This window comes from Hyla sarda, chromosome 8, assembly GCF_029499605.1.
Source record: "Hyla sarda isolate aHylSar1 chromosome 8, aHylSar1.hap1, whole genome shotgun sequence".
Classification (NCBI taxonomy): Eukaryota; Metazoa; Chordata; class Amphibia; order Anura; family Hylidae; genus Hyla; species Hyla sarda.
In genome coordinates, this window is record NC_079196.1 from 221,903,169 (window position 1) to 221,916,464 (window position 13,296).

The window sequence follows — 13,296 nt, forward strand, 5'->3', positions numbered from 1 at the left end:
AAGAGCGACTACATCTACATGACTATGAAGAGAGGGGGGAGCCAGTGGCATTACAATGATTTTATGACAGGACAAAATGACACAGACAACAAAGGAATGCACCAATCAATCACTGGCCCTTCCTGAAACTGGCCTCACCACTAGCTGAAACGACACAACTCCCAGCATGCCTCGCTCTATCTACAGGAATGACAGGAGTTGTAGTCTCACAACCATTGGCCTCTGTTCTATGGCTGTGGATCATATATGGGGGGAGATTTATCAAAACCTGTCCAGAGGAAAAGTTGCTGTTACCCAGAGCAACCAATCAGATAGCATCTTTCATTTTATAGGGGCATTTTCAAAAATGAAAGAAGCGATCTGATTGGTTGCTATGGGCAACTGGTCAGCATTTCCTATAGATTGTGATGAAAATTTCAAATAAATAAAAGAAAGTAACACAAGAAATGTCGATGTAATCCGGAATGGACCCTCGCCAAGTCTACACGGAAGGAATGAAAGGTATTGTCCTCAGAAATACTTCAAGGTGATGTAATAAGGAAGTCAGGGAAAAATCCTCTAAAAGCAAAACACAGAAAAAAAAAACCCAAGAGTGAACGAAAAGCAACTACAATAATAATAACTACAAGAGGCGAGAATGTGTGCGAAAGGTGCAAGGAGATGTGGGGGAGGAGAAGGCGCAACATTGAGGATAGGACCCAATCCACTCTGACGATTTTAGTGGAAAAGACCGGAGTCGGCCCTCGTGGATAATAATTGTGCTCACAGACCAATATAACCATAGGACGGATTGGAAGAAAGTCTCGGCACTCACAACTTCATTAAAAAGGACCTTTAGTATTTATCCACACATTTTCTTATCAAAATTGTGACACACAGGACACGTTTCGTCCAGAAGACTTTTTTTTTATAACAAGTGGCTTCTGGACGAAACGTGTCCTGTGTTTCACAATTTTGATAAGAAGATGAGTGAATGAATACTAAGGGTATGGTCCCACATAGCGTATAAACACAGTGTATTTTGCTATCCATGGGTCCCAAAGGGTAGGAAAATAAGCAGCAGCAGATACACAGATAAATATTCTGCAAAGAAGTTGTGAGTGCCGAGACTTTATACAGTACAACCATAATACTGCCCCTATATACAAGAATATAACTACTATAATACTGCCTCCTATATACAGGAATATAACTACTATAATACTGCTGCTATATACAAGAATATAACTACTATAATACTGCTCCTATATACAAGAATATAACTACTATAATACTGCCTCCTATATACAAGAATATAACTACTATAATACTGCTCCTATATACAAAAATATAACTACTATAATACTGCCTCCTATATACAAGAATATAACTACTATAATACTGCTCCTATATACAAGAATATAACTACTATAATACTGCTCCTATATACAAGAATATAACTACTATAATACTGCCTCCTATATACAGGAATATAACTACTATAATACTGCTGCTATATACAAGAATATAACTACTATAATACTGCTCCTATATACAAGAATATAACTACTATAATACTGCCTCCTATATACAAGAATATAACTACTATAATACTGCTCCTATATACAAAAATATAACTACTATAATACTGCCTCCTATATACAAGAATATATCTACTATAATACTGCTCCTATATACAAGAATATAACTACTATAATACTGCTCCTATATACAAGAATATAACTACTATAATACTGCCTCCTATATACAAGAATATATCTACTATAATACTGCTCCTATATACAAGAATATAACTACTATAATACTGCTCCTATATACAAGAATATAACTACTATAATACTGCTCCTATATACAAGAATATAACTACTATAATACTGCTCCTATATACAAGAATATAACTATTATAATACTGCTCCTATATACAAGAATATAACTACTATAATACTGCTCCTATATACAACAATATAACTACTATAATACTGCTCCCTATATACAAGAATATAACTACTATAATACTGCCTCCTATATACAAGAATATAACTACTATAATACTGCCTCCTATATACAAGAATATAACTACTATAATACTGCTCCTATATACAAGAATATAACTACTATAATACTGCTCCTATATACAAGAATATAACTACTATAATACTGCTCCTATATACAAGAATATAACTACTATAATACTGCTCCCATATACAAGAATATAACTACTATAATACTGCTTCTATGTACAAGAATATAACTACTACAATACTGCTCCTACATACAAGAATATAACTACTATAATACTGCTCCCTATATACAAGAATATAGCTACTATAATACTGCCCCTATATACAAGAATATAACTACTATAATACTGCTCCTATATACAAGAATATAACTACTATAATACTGCTCCTATATACAAGAATATAACTACTATAATACTGCTCCTATATATATAAGAATATAACTACTATAATACTGCCTCCTATATACAGGAATATAACTACTATAATACTGCTGCTATATACAAGAATATAACTACTATAATACTGCTCCTATATACAAGAATATAACTATTATAATACTGCTCCTATATACAAGAATATAACTATTATAATACTGCTCCTATATACAAGAATATAACTACTATAATACTGCTCCTATATACAAGAATATAACTACTATAATACTGCTCCTATATACAAGAATATAACTACTATAATACTGCTCCCTATATACAAGAATATAACTACTATAATACTGCTCCTATATACAAGAATATAACTACTATAATACTGCTCCTATATACAAGAATATAACTACCATAATACTGCCCCTATATACAAGAATATAACTATCATAATACTGCCTCCTATATACAAGAATACAACTACTATAATACTGCCTCCTATATACAAGAATATAACTACTATAATACTGCTCCTATATACAAGAATATAACTACTATAATACTGCTCCTATATACAAGAATATAACTACTATAATACTGCTCCTATATACAAGAATATAACTACTATAATACTGCTCCTATATACAAGAATATAACTACTATAATACTGCTCCTATATACAAGAATATAACTACTATAATACTGCTCCTATATATATAAGAATATAACTACTATAATACTGCCTCCTATATACAGGAATATAACTACTATAATACTGCTGCTATATACAAGAATATAACTACTATAATACTGCTCCTATATACAAGAATATAACTATTATAATACTGCTCCTATATACAAGAATATAACTATTATAATACTGCTCCTATATACAAGAATATAACTACTATAATACTGCTCCTATATACAAGAATATAACTACTATAATACTGCTCCTATATACAAGAATATAACTACTATAATACTGCTCCCTATATACAAGAATATAACTACTATAATACTGCTCCTATATACAAGAATATAACTACTATAATACTGCTCCTATATACAAGAATATAACTACCATAATACTGCCCCTATATACAAGAATATAACTATCATAATACTGCCTCCTATATACAAGAATACAACTACTATAATACTGCCTCCTATATACAAGAATATAACTACTATAATACTGCTCCTATATACAAGAATATAACTACTATAATACTGCTCCTATATACAAGAATATGACTACTATTATACTGCTCCTATATACAAGAATATAACTACTATAATACTGCTCCTATATACAAGAATATAACTACTATAATACTGCCTCCTAGCTGAGAGGTTGTGTCTGTGTAGCTCTCCTGATGTCTGGAGAAAGCCCAGGGAGGGGCCACCCTGGGTGGGGAAGCTCCCCAAGCGAGGCCCAGGCTTCTCGGCCTATTCTGGGAATTAATCCCCAGACACCACAAACCATGGATGAAAATCCTAAAGTTTCTATGGATGTGAGAAATGTTCAGAATGTTGTCAGTTCTGGTGCAGTAAGAAGCACAGATGAGAAGAAAGCTGTGGAACTAAAGAAGGAATCATCAAGTAAGGTAATGGCTGCAGGTACAATCCACCCCTCCTGCAGTCAGACAGAGGAGAACATCCCTGGAGAAGCAGACCATGCAGGAGAATCTGCAGCAGCCTGTCCTGATACGGTCTGACCGCACACGATACGGGAGCGGGAGCAGCGCAAAAGTTACAAGCACGCCAGATGAGACCAGAGGGAATACACCAGGAAGGCTTCAGGGGGCCACAAGTGCGGTCACTGGGAAGAACCCGGGGCCCAGTCCCCAGTCTGGAGATTGTGACCCTGCAGCAGTGACCACAGCACCGAGACAGATGCCCCCTCAGAAGCAGAGTCCTGTGAGTACCCCACCAGCGCGGCCCCCCAATACTCAGCGGGCGCCTGAACTGTGTTTGGCCGAGCAGATCCCAGCTCTGGTAAAGAGACTTGAGACTTTAAAAAAGACAAAGTTACAGCTGCAGAAACAAATTGAATGTATTTACAAGCTAAAGGCAGCAAACCCCAATAACCAGGCCGTCCATGACAAGAAGCTGAGCTCCCTCGCTGTGCAGCTCGCTGACACTGTGCAGGACATGGAGGACGTATTGGACCAGATGGGACCAGTCGCTGAGACCTTCAGAAACCAGCAGCGATTTGAGGGATATAAGGAAAGACCAGCAACAAAGTCATCTACATCTACTGCTGCACCCAAGTCTTCAGCCTCACCAGGGGACACCCAGCAGTCCTGTACGAGACAAGAGGACATCCAGCAGTCCTGTGCAAGACCACTCCTCAGACCAGCCAGCTTCCCTTTTGAAAAAGGGGATTTGTACAGACAAGCAGAAGCAAGCGTCCAGCAACATCAGAGACCTGCAGAGACTCCTCCAGAGGTACCACAAGTCCCAGCAGTCAGCACGGTGAAGCAAGACTATGGACACATACCTGAAGGTAACTCTGTAACAGTAGTGCAGTCACCACAAGCCCCTGGGGGCAGTAGAGAGCAGCAGGACTGTGGACTCTTACCTGAAGGCAGCAGTGCAGCAGAGAGTTCACAGGACATGGCTCTGCAGGGCTTGCTGGGCTCTGTAGTGCAGGATCATACTGCCAGTGACTGCACTGATATGACTGTATGTGATGTGACTGATAATGTGTCTGCAGAGGGGGGCGCTTCACAGTCTGTGTGGGATCTGGGGTCATCTCTGGGGTCAGGTCCACCATTAGTTCAGCCTTCAGAGGCTTGTGACCCCCAGAGTATAGAGGTTGATGGTGGGGAGGGGGCTGTACAGTCTGATGCACAACACTTCCCCCCTTTAGTCACACAAGTGTCAGACCCCCCTAGTACGGCTGGTCAGCAGCCACCACAGCGCCCCCAAGTACAGCAGGAGGGTAGAAGTAGTGGCGCCTCCTCTGGTAATGCCTGGAGCCGTGGGTCACCATTCATGTCCAATGTAAACTATACGGGTCAGGCTTTCAAGAGGAGGAACGTGGTCAGGTTCAGACATAGAGGGGCCAAGGAGGAGCTGCCTGACAGGAGGTTTGTGGTCCGTGAACTTCTGTGCCACCAAATGGGCTTCCTGCCATCTAACATCCTGGCAGTGATAAACCTTCCTGACAGGCAGGGCTATGACGTCAGCTTCAAACTCATGTCTGACCTGGACCGCTTCTGGGCCCATGTCACCCGGGTGAGAGATGCTGATGGCTGGAATAAGTTCAGCTTTGTCCCCATCTCCAGACCGGACACAGCGAATGTCACCATTATATTCTGGAACGAGTCTGTCCCCCCCCAGGATATTGTTGTATGGTTAAAAAGGCACTGTGACCTAATGTCAGACCTGACTAAGACCAGGGATGAGGACGGCATATGGACGGGCGGGTGGAAGGTCCTGGTAAAGTTACGGCAGATTAATAACATTACCCAACATCTGCCCAATTCATTTTTCATTGGTCGGGAGAAGGGGGTTTGTTTCTATGCAGGTCAGCCCAGAAAATGCTTCAAGTGTGGGAAGACCGGTCATATCGCGAGTGTGTGCACCCTGGTGAAGTGTAATTTATGTGGGAGATCGGCCATGTCAGCGCCACCTGCCAGAACATCCGCTGCAACCTCTGTGGTAAGACCGGTCACTCCCACAGGGACTGTCCTGACGCCTGGCATAATATCTGTAAGGACTTCCCTGATGAGGACCTGCTGGAGGGGGCAGAGGACCTGGAGGAGGAGACGTTGGTGTCAGGGTCAGCAGTGACACAGCCCGAGCCTCAGCATAACACTAGGGGTGACAATATGGGTGACACTGTAGGTGACACTAGGGGTGACAATATGGGTGACAATATTGGTGACACAGTGCCCGACCAGTCCCAGCCAGGACCCACTGAGGGGAACAGGGATGTCACTGATCAGGTTGTGGCCATGTCTTCTTCCGCCCCAGCATCAATAAATCCGCAGAAGAGACGGAAAAAAGACAAAACCAGCCGTAAGCCTGAGGAGGGATGGACCACTGTCCAAAAGCCCTCCAAAAAGAAAGTAGACCCCGGGTCAGGTGTAATGACCATCACAAATAGGTACAGTGTGTTGTCAGAGTCAGACGCTGAGGAAGAGATGGAGAGGGAGTTGAAGCGAGTGGTAGATGAATTTAATGAGGACCAAGAGGGTGATCCCCCCACAAAAAGGAGACCCCCGCGGGATAAACGTCTGTCCGAATCGGACATGGAAACAGGTGGTCAGCAGGAGGGCTCAGACTCAGATCTGTGATGATGGGGGTGACATCTCTGCACTTTCTTCTTTCCTTTGTTATGATGGCCGACTTTACCCTTAAAGTGTTCTCCAGTAATGTGAACAGTGTCAGAGTGAGGAGGACCAGACACGTCGTATATGACCATCTAAAGTCTATTGATGCTGACATCTTCTTCTTACAGGAGACACGTTTAAATACTCAAGGACTGTTACGTGAGGCAGAGCGTGAATGGCGGTCTGGTCCATCCTTTTGGTCACTGGCTGTGGAACCAAGTGCCGGGGTCTCTATTCTGTTTACCACCAATGATGTAACTGTACATAGGCTGACAGAGGTATTGATGGGAAGGTGCCTAATGCTAGAAGTTACTATTCGGGGTAGAAGGCTCCGACTCATTAATATCTATGGTTCACAGACAGTGACTGAAAGGGTTAACCTTTATAATGAAGTGAAGCCATATCTCTTCACGTCTGTCCCCGTCATCTTGGCTGGAGATTTTAATGCCTCCAGAACAACTAGTGACAGATCCTCTAATAGACATCTAACCCGAGACTCCAAGGTCTTAAACCAAATCATTCTACAGGCCGGGTTGTCAGATGTGTTTGTGCAGGGTGGTCGGAAGGCAAAGTTTACCTATTTTTGTGGTGGAAGAAGCAGTAGGATAGATTTGGCTCTGGTTAGTCCTACAGAGACGATTGGTGAGAAAGATGAGAAGATCGTCCCTTATTCTGACCATCTGGCCTTATATTTCTGTTTGGGTGTCACACGGTGTCCTGAGACAGGTAGAGGGTTGTGGAGACTGAATTCCAGCCTATTAGAGGATCCTTCTGTGCAGAGGCAGGTTCACTCTCTTATACAGGGTCAACTAGAGAGGGTGGACTTCTATGATGATATGGCCGCCTGGTGGGAGGATGTCAAGGATGAGATCAGAACCCTCTTAAAGAGACTGTCAGTTATAAAGGGGAAGAGTAAGTATGGCCAGTATCTCAAGCTGCGCAAAGAATTGGAGTCACTGTATTCGGCGGGTGGGGACCAACAAAGGATAGACCGGCTGAAATCTGAGATAAGGCAGTATCAGTACAGCAGGTATACCTCCCTGGTTCTTGAACGGGATTATGGGTCCTTAGGGTCTCCTGATCCCTTTGAGAATTGCCGGGAACGGGTGGCAAATAAATCTGTCACCGGTCTCACTGACTCCCAGGGTGTTTTGCAGGAATCTCGGGAGGGTATCATGGGGGTGGTGAGATTGTACTATGCTGACTTGTTTCAGAGGAAGGTTTTGGATAGAGACAAGATGACCCAATTCTTGGAGACAACTCCGCTCCCTGATACTAATGATTTGGACTTTTCTCCTTTGACAGCAGAATTGACGGTGGCAGAGGTCAAAGAGGCCATTGATAAGTTACATCTGAAGAAGGCACCAGGTCCAGATGGAATAACAGCAGAATTCTATAAGACATTCAGAGACCTCTTGGCCCCAATCCTCGTGGATGTTTACACAAATTGTCTAGAAAGTCACCTGATGCCTCCATCCATGAGAGTGTCCTCGCTGATTCTGCTGTCTAAAGGTAAAGAGCCGAGTGACATCAAGAACTGGAGGCCGATTGCCCTCTTGAATGTCGACAGGAAGATTCTGGCAAAAATCCTGTTTTCTAGGTTAGTTTGTCTGTCCCCGGCACTGTTGGCAGGCTGTCAGTATGGCACAGTAAAAGGGCGGAACATCTCTGGGGCAGTGATCTCCATAAGGGAGATGTTTGAGAGATGTAAAGCCCTGAGGTGTGGGAGATATGTTGTGAGTCTTGACCAGGCTAAAGCCTTTGACAGAGTAGATCACGAGTATCTATGGGCCACTTTGTCAAAGTACGGTATTCCGGGACAATTCATCGATTGGCTGAAGACTTTGTATTGTGAGGCCGAGAGCTTTCCTCTGATCAATGGTTGGCAGGGTGACACCTTCAGGGTTAAGGCGGGGGTGAGACAAGGTTGCCCACTGAGCCCGCTGCTGTATGTATTTGCCTTAGACCCGTTTCTGAGGTCACTGCAGGAGTGTGGTTTTCAGGGGGTGCCGGTCCCCCACTGCCTACCCCTGAGTGTTGTTGCCTACGCGGATGATGTGACTGTAGTGATATCTGAGCCTCGTGAGGTGGAGATGTTGTCTGCAGCCATCAGAAGTTACTCGGAGGCCTCAGGGTCTCTGGTCAACCTTGAGAAGAGTCAAGCTCTCTGGATATCTGATTCTGATCCAGACTTTGATCTGCTCCAATTTGTGAGAGCCTCCTCCTATATTAAAATCCTAGGGGTCAAATTCGGGAGGGACGATAACGCCAAATTAAATTGGGAAGAGAAGTTGGAAGCCGGAAATGCAAAGGTTCAGCGATGGAAGAACTGGAGGCTGACCTATAGAGAAAGGGTTAAAATGTTGAAGACTTACCTGGTCCCTGTCTTTTTGTATGTCTCTGTTGTTTTTCCTTTGCCAGAATCTTTCTCTGCTCGGCTCTTTAGCCTGTTCTTCCAAATGTTCTGGGGGAACAGGTTGAACCTGATAAAAAGAGGGGTCACCTACCTACAGAGGAGAGAGGGTGGGTTGGATATGCTGAATCCAAGGGTGTTCTTTGACTCCATGTTTCTAAAAGTTAATTTTGGTTGCATGGACTCAAACAGCTCTCTGTGGGCGAATAGTATCAGGGACTGGATATTGCCTTTTGCAGAGTCTTGGGTGCGAGGCGGCAGTCTCAAGAGGGGGAGATGGACGCGTGACTACCTCCCCCCGTACCTGGAATACGGGCTCAGATGTCTGAAGAGATGGCGCATTGAGAAGTCCTATATAGAGAGTAAGCCAAGGAAGGATCTATACGTAAGGGTTTGTAGGGCTTTCTTCTGCTCTCCACTTGCCTTGAGGGACTGTGTGACCAGCACTTTACAGGAAAGTCTTAAGTTCCTCAATGGGAAACGACTCCCCGCAAAATTCTTTGACATAGCTTGGCTGTCGCTCCATGGGAGGCTCTTTGTCAGGGGTAACCTGAAATATCTAAGTGTCTCAGATAGGAACTGTCCTCTGGGTTGTCAGCAGGAGGAGACCATGGAGCATTTCATATCTGACTGCAGGGCCGGGAGGAGGATATGGGAAGAAGTGTCCAGTAAGCTGAACATCCCATTACTGCAGAACCTGACGTATCCTGACATCATATATGCTGTACCATCCAGTAACAGGACTGTAGACAGAGAGACAATGTACATAATTATAACAATCATTAAATATTACCATTGGCACATGAGAACTAGAGTGTCCATACACAATGAGCCATTCCACCACATCACAGCAGTAAGACAGATCATGTCCGAGCTCCAGTGGGTAAAGTCATTAGAGATACGGAGGAACCAAAATAATGGGAAATTATGGAGGAATGTCTCTTTGGTTTAACACAGATGATGTCATGTTATTTTATTAAATTTTTTGTGTTTTTCCTTTTCCAGCAAATGTGGACTTTCTAAGTTTAATATTACTCTGTACATACTCTAGTTGAGTAGTCATTGTGTGTACAATGCTTGTTATTTTTGTTTTGCATTGTAAGAAATTATGTTAATTGTAATTTTGTTTGTTTGCACAATAAAAATTGCCTCCTATATACAAGAATATAATTACTATAATACTGCCCCTATATACAAGAATATAACTACTATAATACTGCCCCCTATATACAAGAATATAACTACTATAATACTGCTCCTATATACAAGAATATAACTACTATAATACTGCCTCCTTTATAAAAGAATATAACTACTATAATACTGCTCCTATATACAAGAATATAACTACTATAATACTGCTCCTATATACAAGACTATAACTACTATAATACTGCTCCTATATACAAGAATATAACTACTATAATACTGCTCCTATATACAAGAATATAACTACTATAATACTGCTCCTATGTACAAGAATATAACTACTATAATACTGCTCCTATATACAAGAATATAACTACTATAATACTGCCTCCTATATACAAGAATATAACTACTATAATACTGCTCCTATATACAGGAATATAACTACTATAATACTGCTCCTATATACAAGAATATAACTACTATAATACTGCTCCTATATACAAGAATATAACTACTATAATACTGCCTCCTATATACAAGAATATAACTACAGTTATATTACTACAATATAAGTACAGTCTTGGGCACCTATAGTCTAGATACATGATGAGATACAGTTAGGATACATGGAGGCTCTAGTACAGTCTTGGGCACCTATAGCCTAGATACATGATGAGATACGGTTGGGATACATGGAGGCATGCAGGGTCCGTATGGTTTCTTCCATCTTGCTCTATGATCTCTACATGAATACGAGGACTCTCCTCTCCCAATCCTGAGGTTTGGGGGCCGGCTCTGGTGACCTGTGGGTCTATAAACCCGTGTGACAACATTTTCAGCAGACACATCCTCCTGCACGCTGTATAGTGCGGTATAGCATGACATGGCTCTGTCTGTCTGGGGCGAGGAGCTGACATGTTGCATCTGTCTGGACATTTACAAAGAACCGGTGACCCTCTCGTGTGGCCACAGCTTCTGTATGGAATGTATCCGAGACACATTCGAAACCCAGGAGGGCTACGGATTCTTCTCATGTCCCGAGTGCAGAGACAACTTCAAGACACGTCCACTGCTTCAAAGGAACCTGAGGCTGAATAACATCGTGGAGACCTTCATGACCACCCGGAGCCAGGAGGACAACGTCATACACTGCAACTACTGTGTCCACTCCATAGTGCCAGCCATGAAGACCTGCCTGAGCTGTGAGGCGTCTCTGTGCGCCCTCCACATCAAGGTTCACAACTCTTCCCTGGACCACGTGCTGACCCATCCCACCACCTTCTCCAAGGACAGAAAGTGCTCCGTCCACAACAAGATCCTGGAGTATTACTGCACCCAAGACGCCACCTGCATCTGCACATCCTGCCGACTGGACGGCGACCACATCAGCCACCCGGTGGAGACGTTACGGGTGGCATCTGAGAAGAAGAAGGAGGAGCGGAGAAGAGTCCTGGAGAAGCTGACCGCTAAGAAACAACAGATCGAGAACAAGATCCACATCCTGAGGGAACGTCAGCGAGATATACACGACAGAACGGTCAGCCTGATGGAACGGGCAAGCGGACTCTTCAAGGAGATCACAGACGAGGTGAAGGCTTTAGAGAAGGAGGTTCTGAGGGAGATCACCAGGCAGGACAAAGTGCTTTCACTTTCAGTTTCGGACGTGATCTCTCGGTTGGAGATCCAAAATGAGGAGCTGCTGGGACAGATTCTGGAGTGTGAGCAGTTCTGTTCCAATCCTGACCCACTGACTGTTCTGAGGGAACAAGCCCCCAACTGCGACCTAACCGCTGGAAATATTCCCCTACCGCCCACCAGGGACCTCGATGAAGGACCTATGTCTCTGATGTTGCGCAGCGGTCTGGGGCACGTGGTCCATCTCTTGTCTGAGGGTCTCAAGCGTCGATTCCCTCAGAAGATAGAAACGAGTAACGTCTTGTTGGACTCGAAAACCGCTCATCGTAAGATCCTCCTCTCCGCCGACCGCACCCGCGCCTCCTCGTCTCCCACCTTCATGAATTATCCGGACCAACCGGAGAGGTTCCGATCCCGGCAAGTCTTGAGCTCCACCAGGTTCTCCTCCGGGAAACACCATTGGCAAGTGGACTTGAGCCGGGCCCAGAAGTGGATCGTAGGCGTCGCCTATCAGAGCATAGAGCGGAAAGTGGACGGAGACGAGTCCTACGTTGGCTACAACGACAAATCCTGGGGGTTGACCTTCCGGACGTTTCTTTCAGCCATGTACAACAAGACGCACCGGATGATCCCCCTAGGGGCTCCGCCGCAGTCGGTGGGAATCTACCTGGACTATGATGCCGGACGCCTGTCCTTCTACCAGCTGCAGCCAACCAGACACCTGCACACGTTCATGGACAAGTTCACCGAGCCGCTCTGCGCCGCGTTCTACGTGTTTGAAGATTCGTGTATCAGGATTAAATGATGAACGGGCTGCAGAACTACAAATACCAGCATAGATAGCCAGTCCTTACAGCTTTTGCAGACTCCCAGTTCCACAGTAGGTACAAGGGGAGAGAGACCGGCCAACGCTACAGAACTCTTTATCCTCTGGTATATGCTAGTAAGAACTGATGGGACTTGTAGTTCGGCTCATGCTGTTGGTCAATGTAGTCTTTAAATCAGTGGTTGCCAAATTGTGGAGCTCCAGACATTGCAAAACTACAACTCCCAGCATGCCCGGACAGCCAATGGCTGTCCGGGCATGCTAGAAGTTGTAGTTTTGCAACATCTGGAGGTTCAAAATTTGGAGACCACTGCTATACTTATACAGGAAATAAATGCACATGTATATAAATGTGTATATATATATATATATATATATATATATATATTTGTAAAGTTATATATATATATATATATATATGTGTGTGTGTATAAAGATATATATATTATATATACAGTGTATCTCATAATATATATATTTTTTTTATTATGTGTGTGTTTGTATAGTTATATATGTG

General features: G+C 43.3%; 1 protein-coding gene across 1 annotated transcript; it reads left to right on the top strand.

Annotated features, from left to right (window-relative positions):
• The first annotated feature begins 11,201 nt into the window (after positions 1–11,201).
• Positions 11,202–12,758, top strand: LOC130285341 (E3 ubiquitin/ISG15 ligase TRIM25-like). Its single transcript, XM_056536699.1, has one exon. It carries the CDS (start codon positions 11,202–11,204, stop codon positions 12,756–12,758), a length of 1,557 nt encoding a protein of 518 aa, XP_056392674.1.
• Positions 12,759–13,296: the final 538 nt, after the last annotated feature.

Excerpts from the sequence above, each read along its gene's own strand:
- LOC130285341 (XM_056536699.1), top strand. The coding sequence starts at position 11,202 with ATGGCTCTGTCTGTCTGGGGCGAGGAGCTGACATGTTGCATCTGTCTG.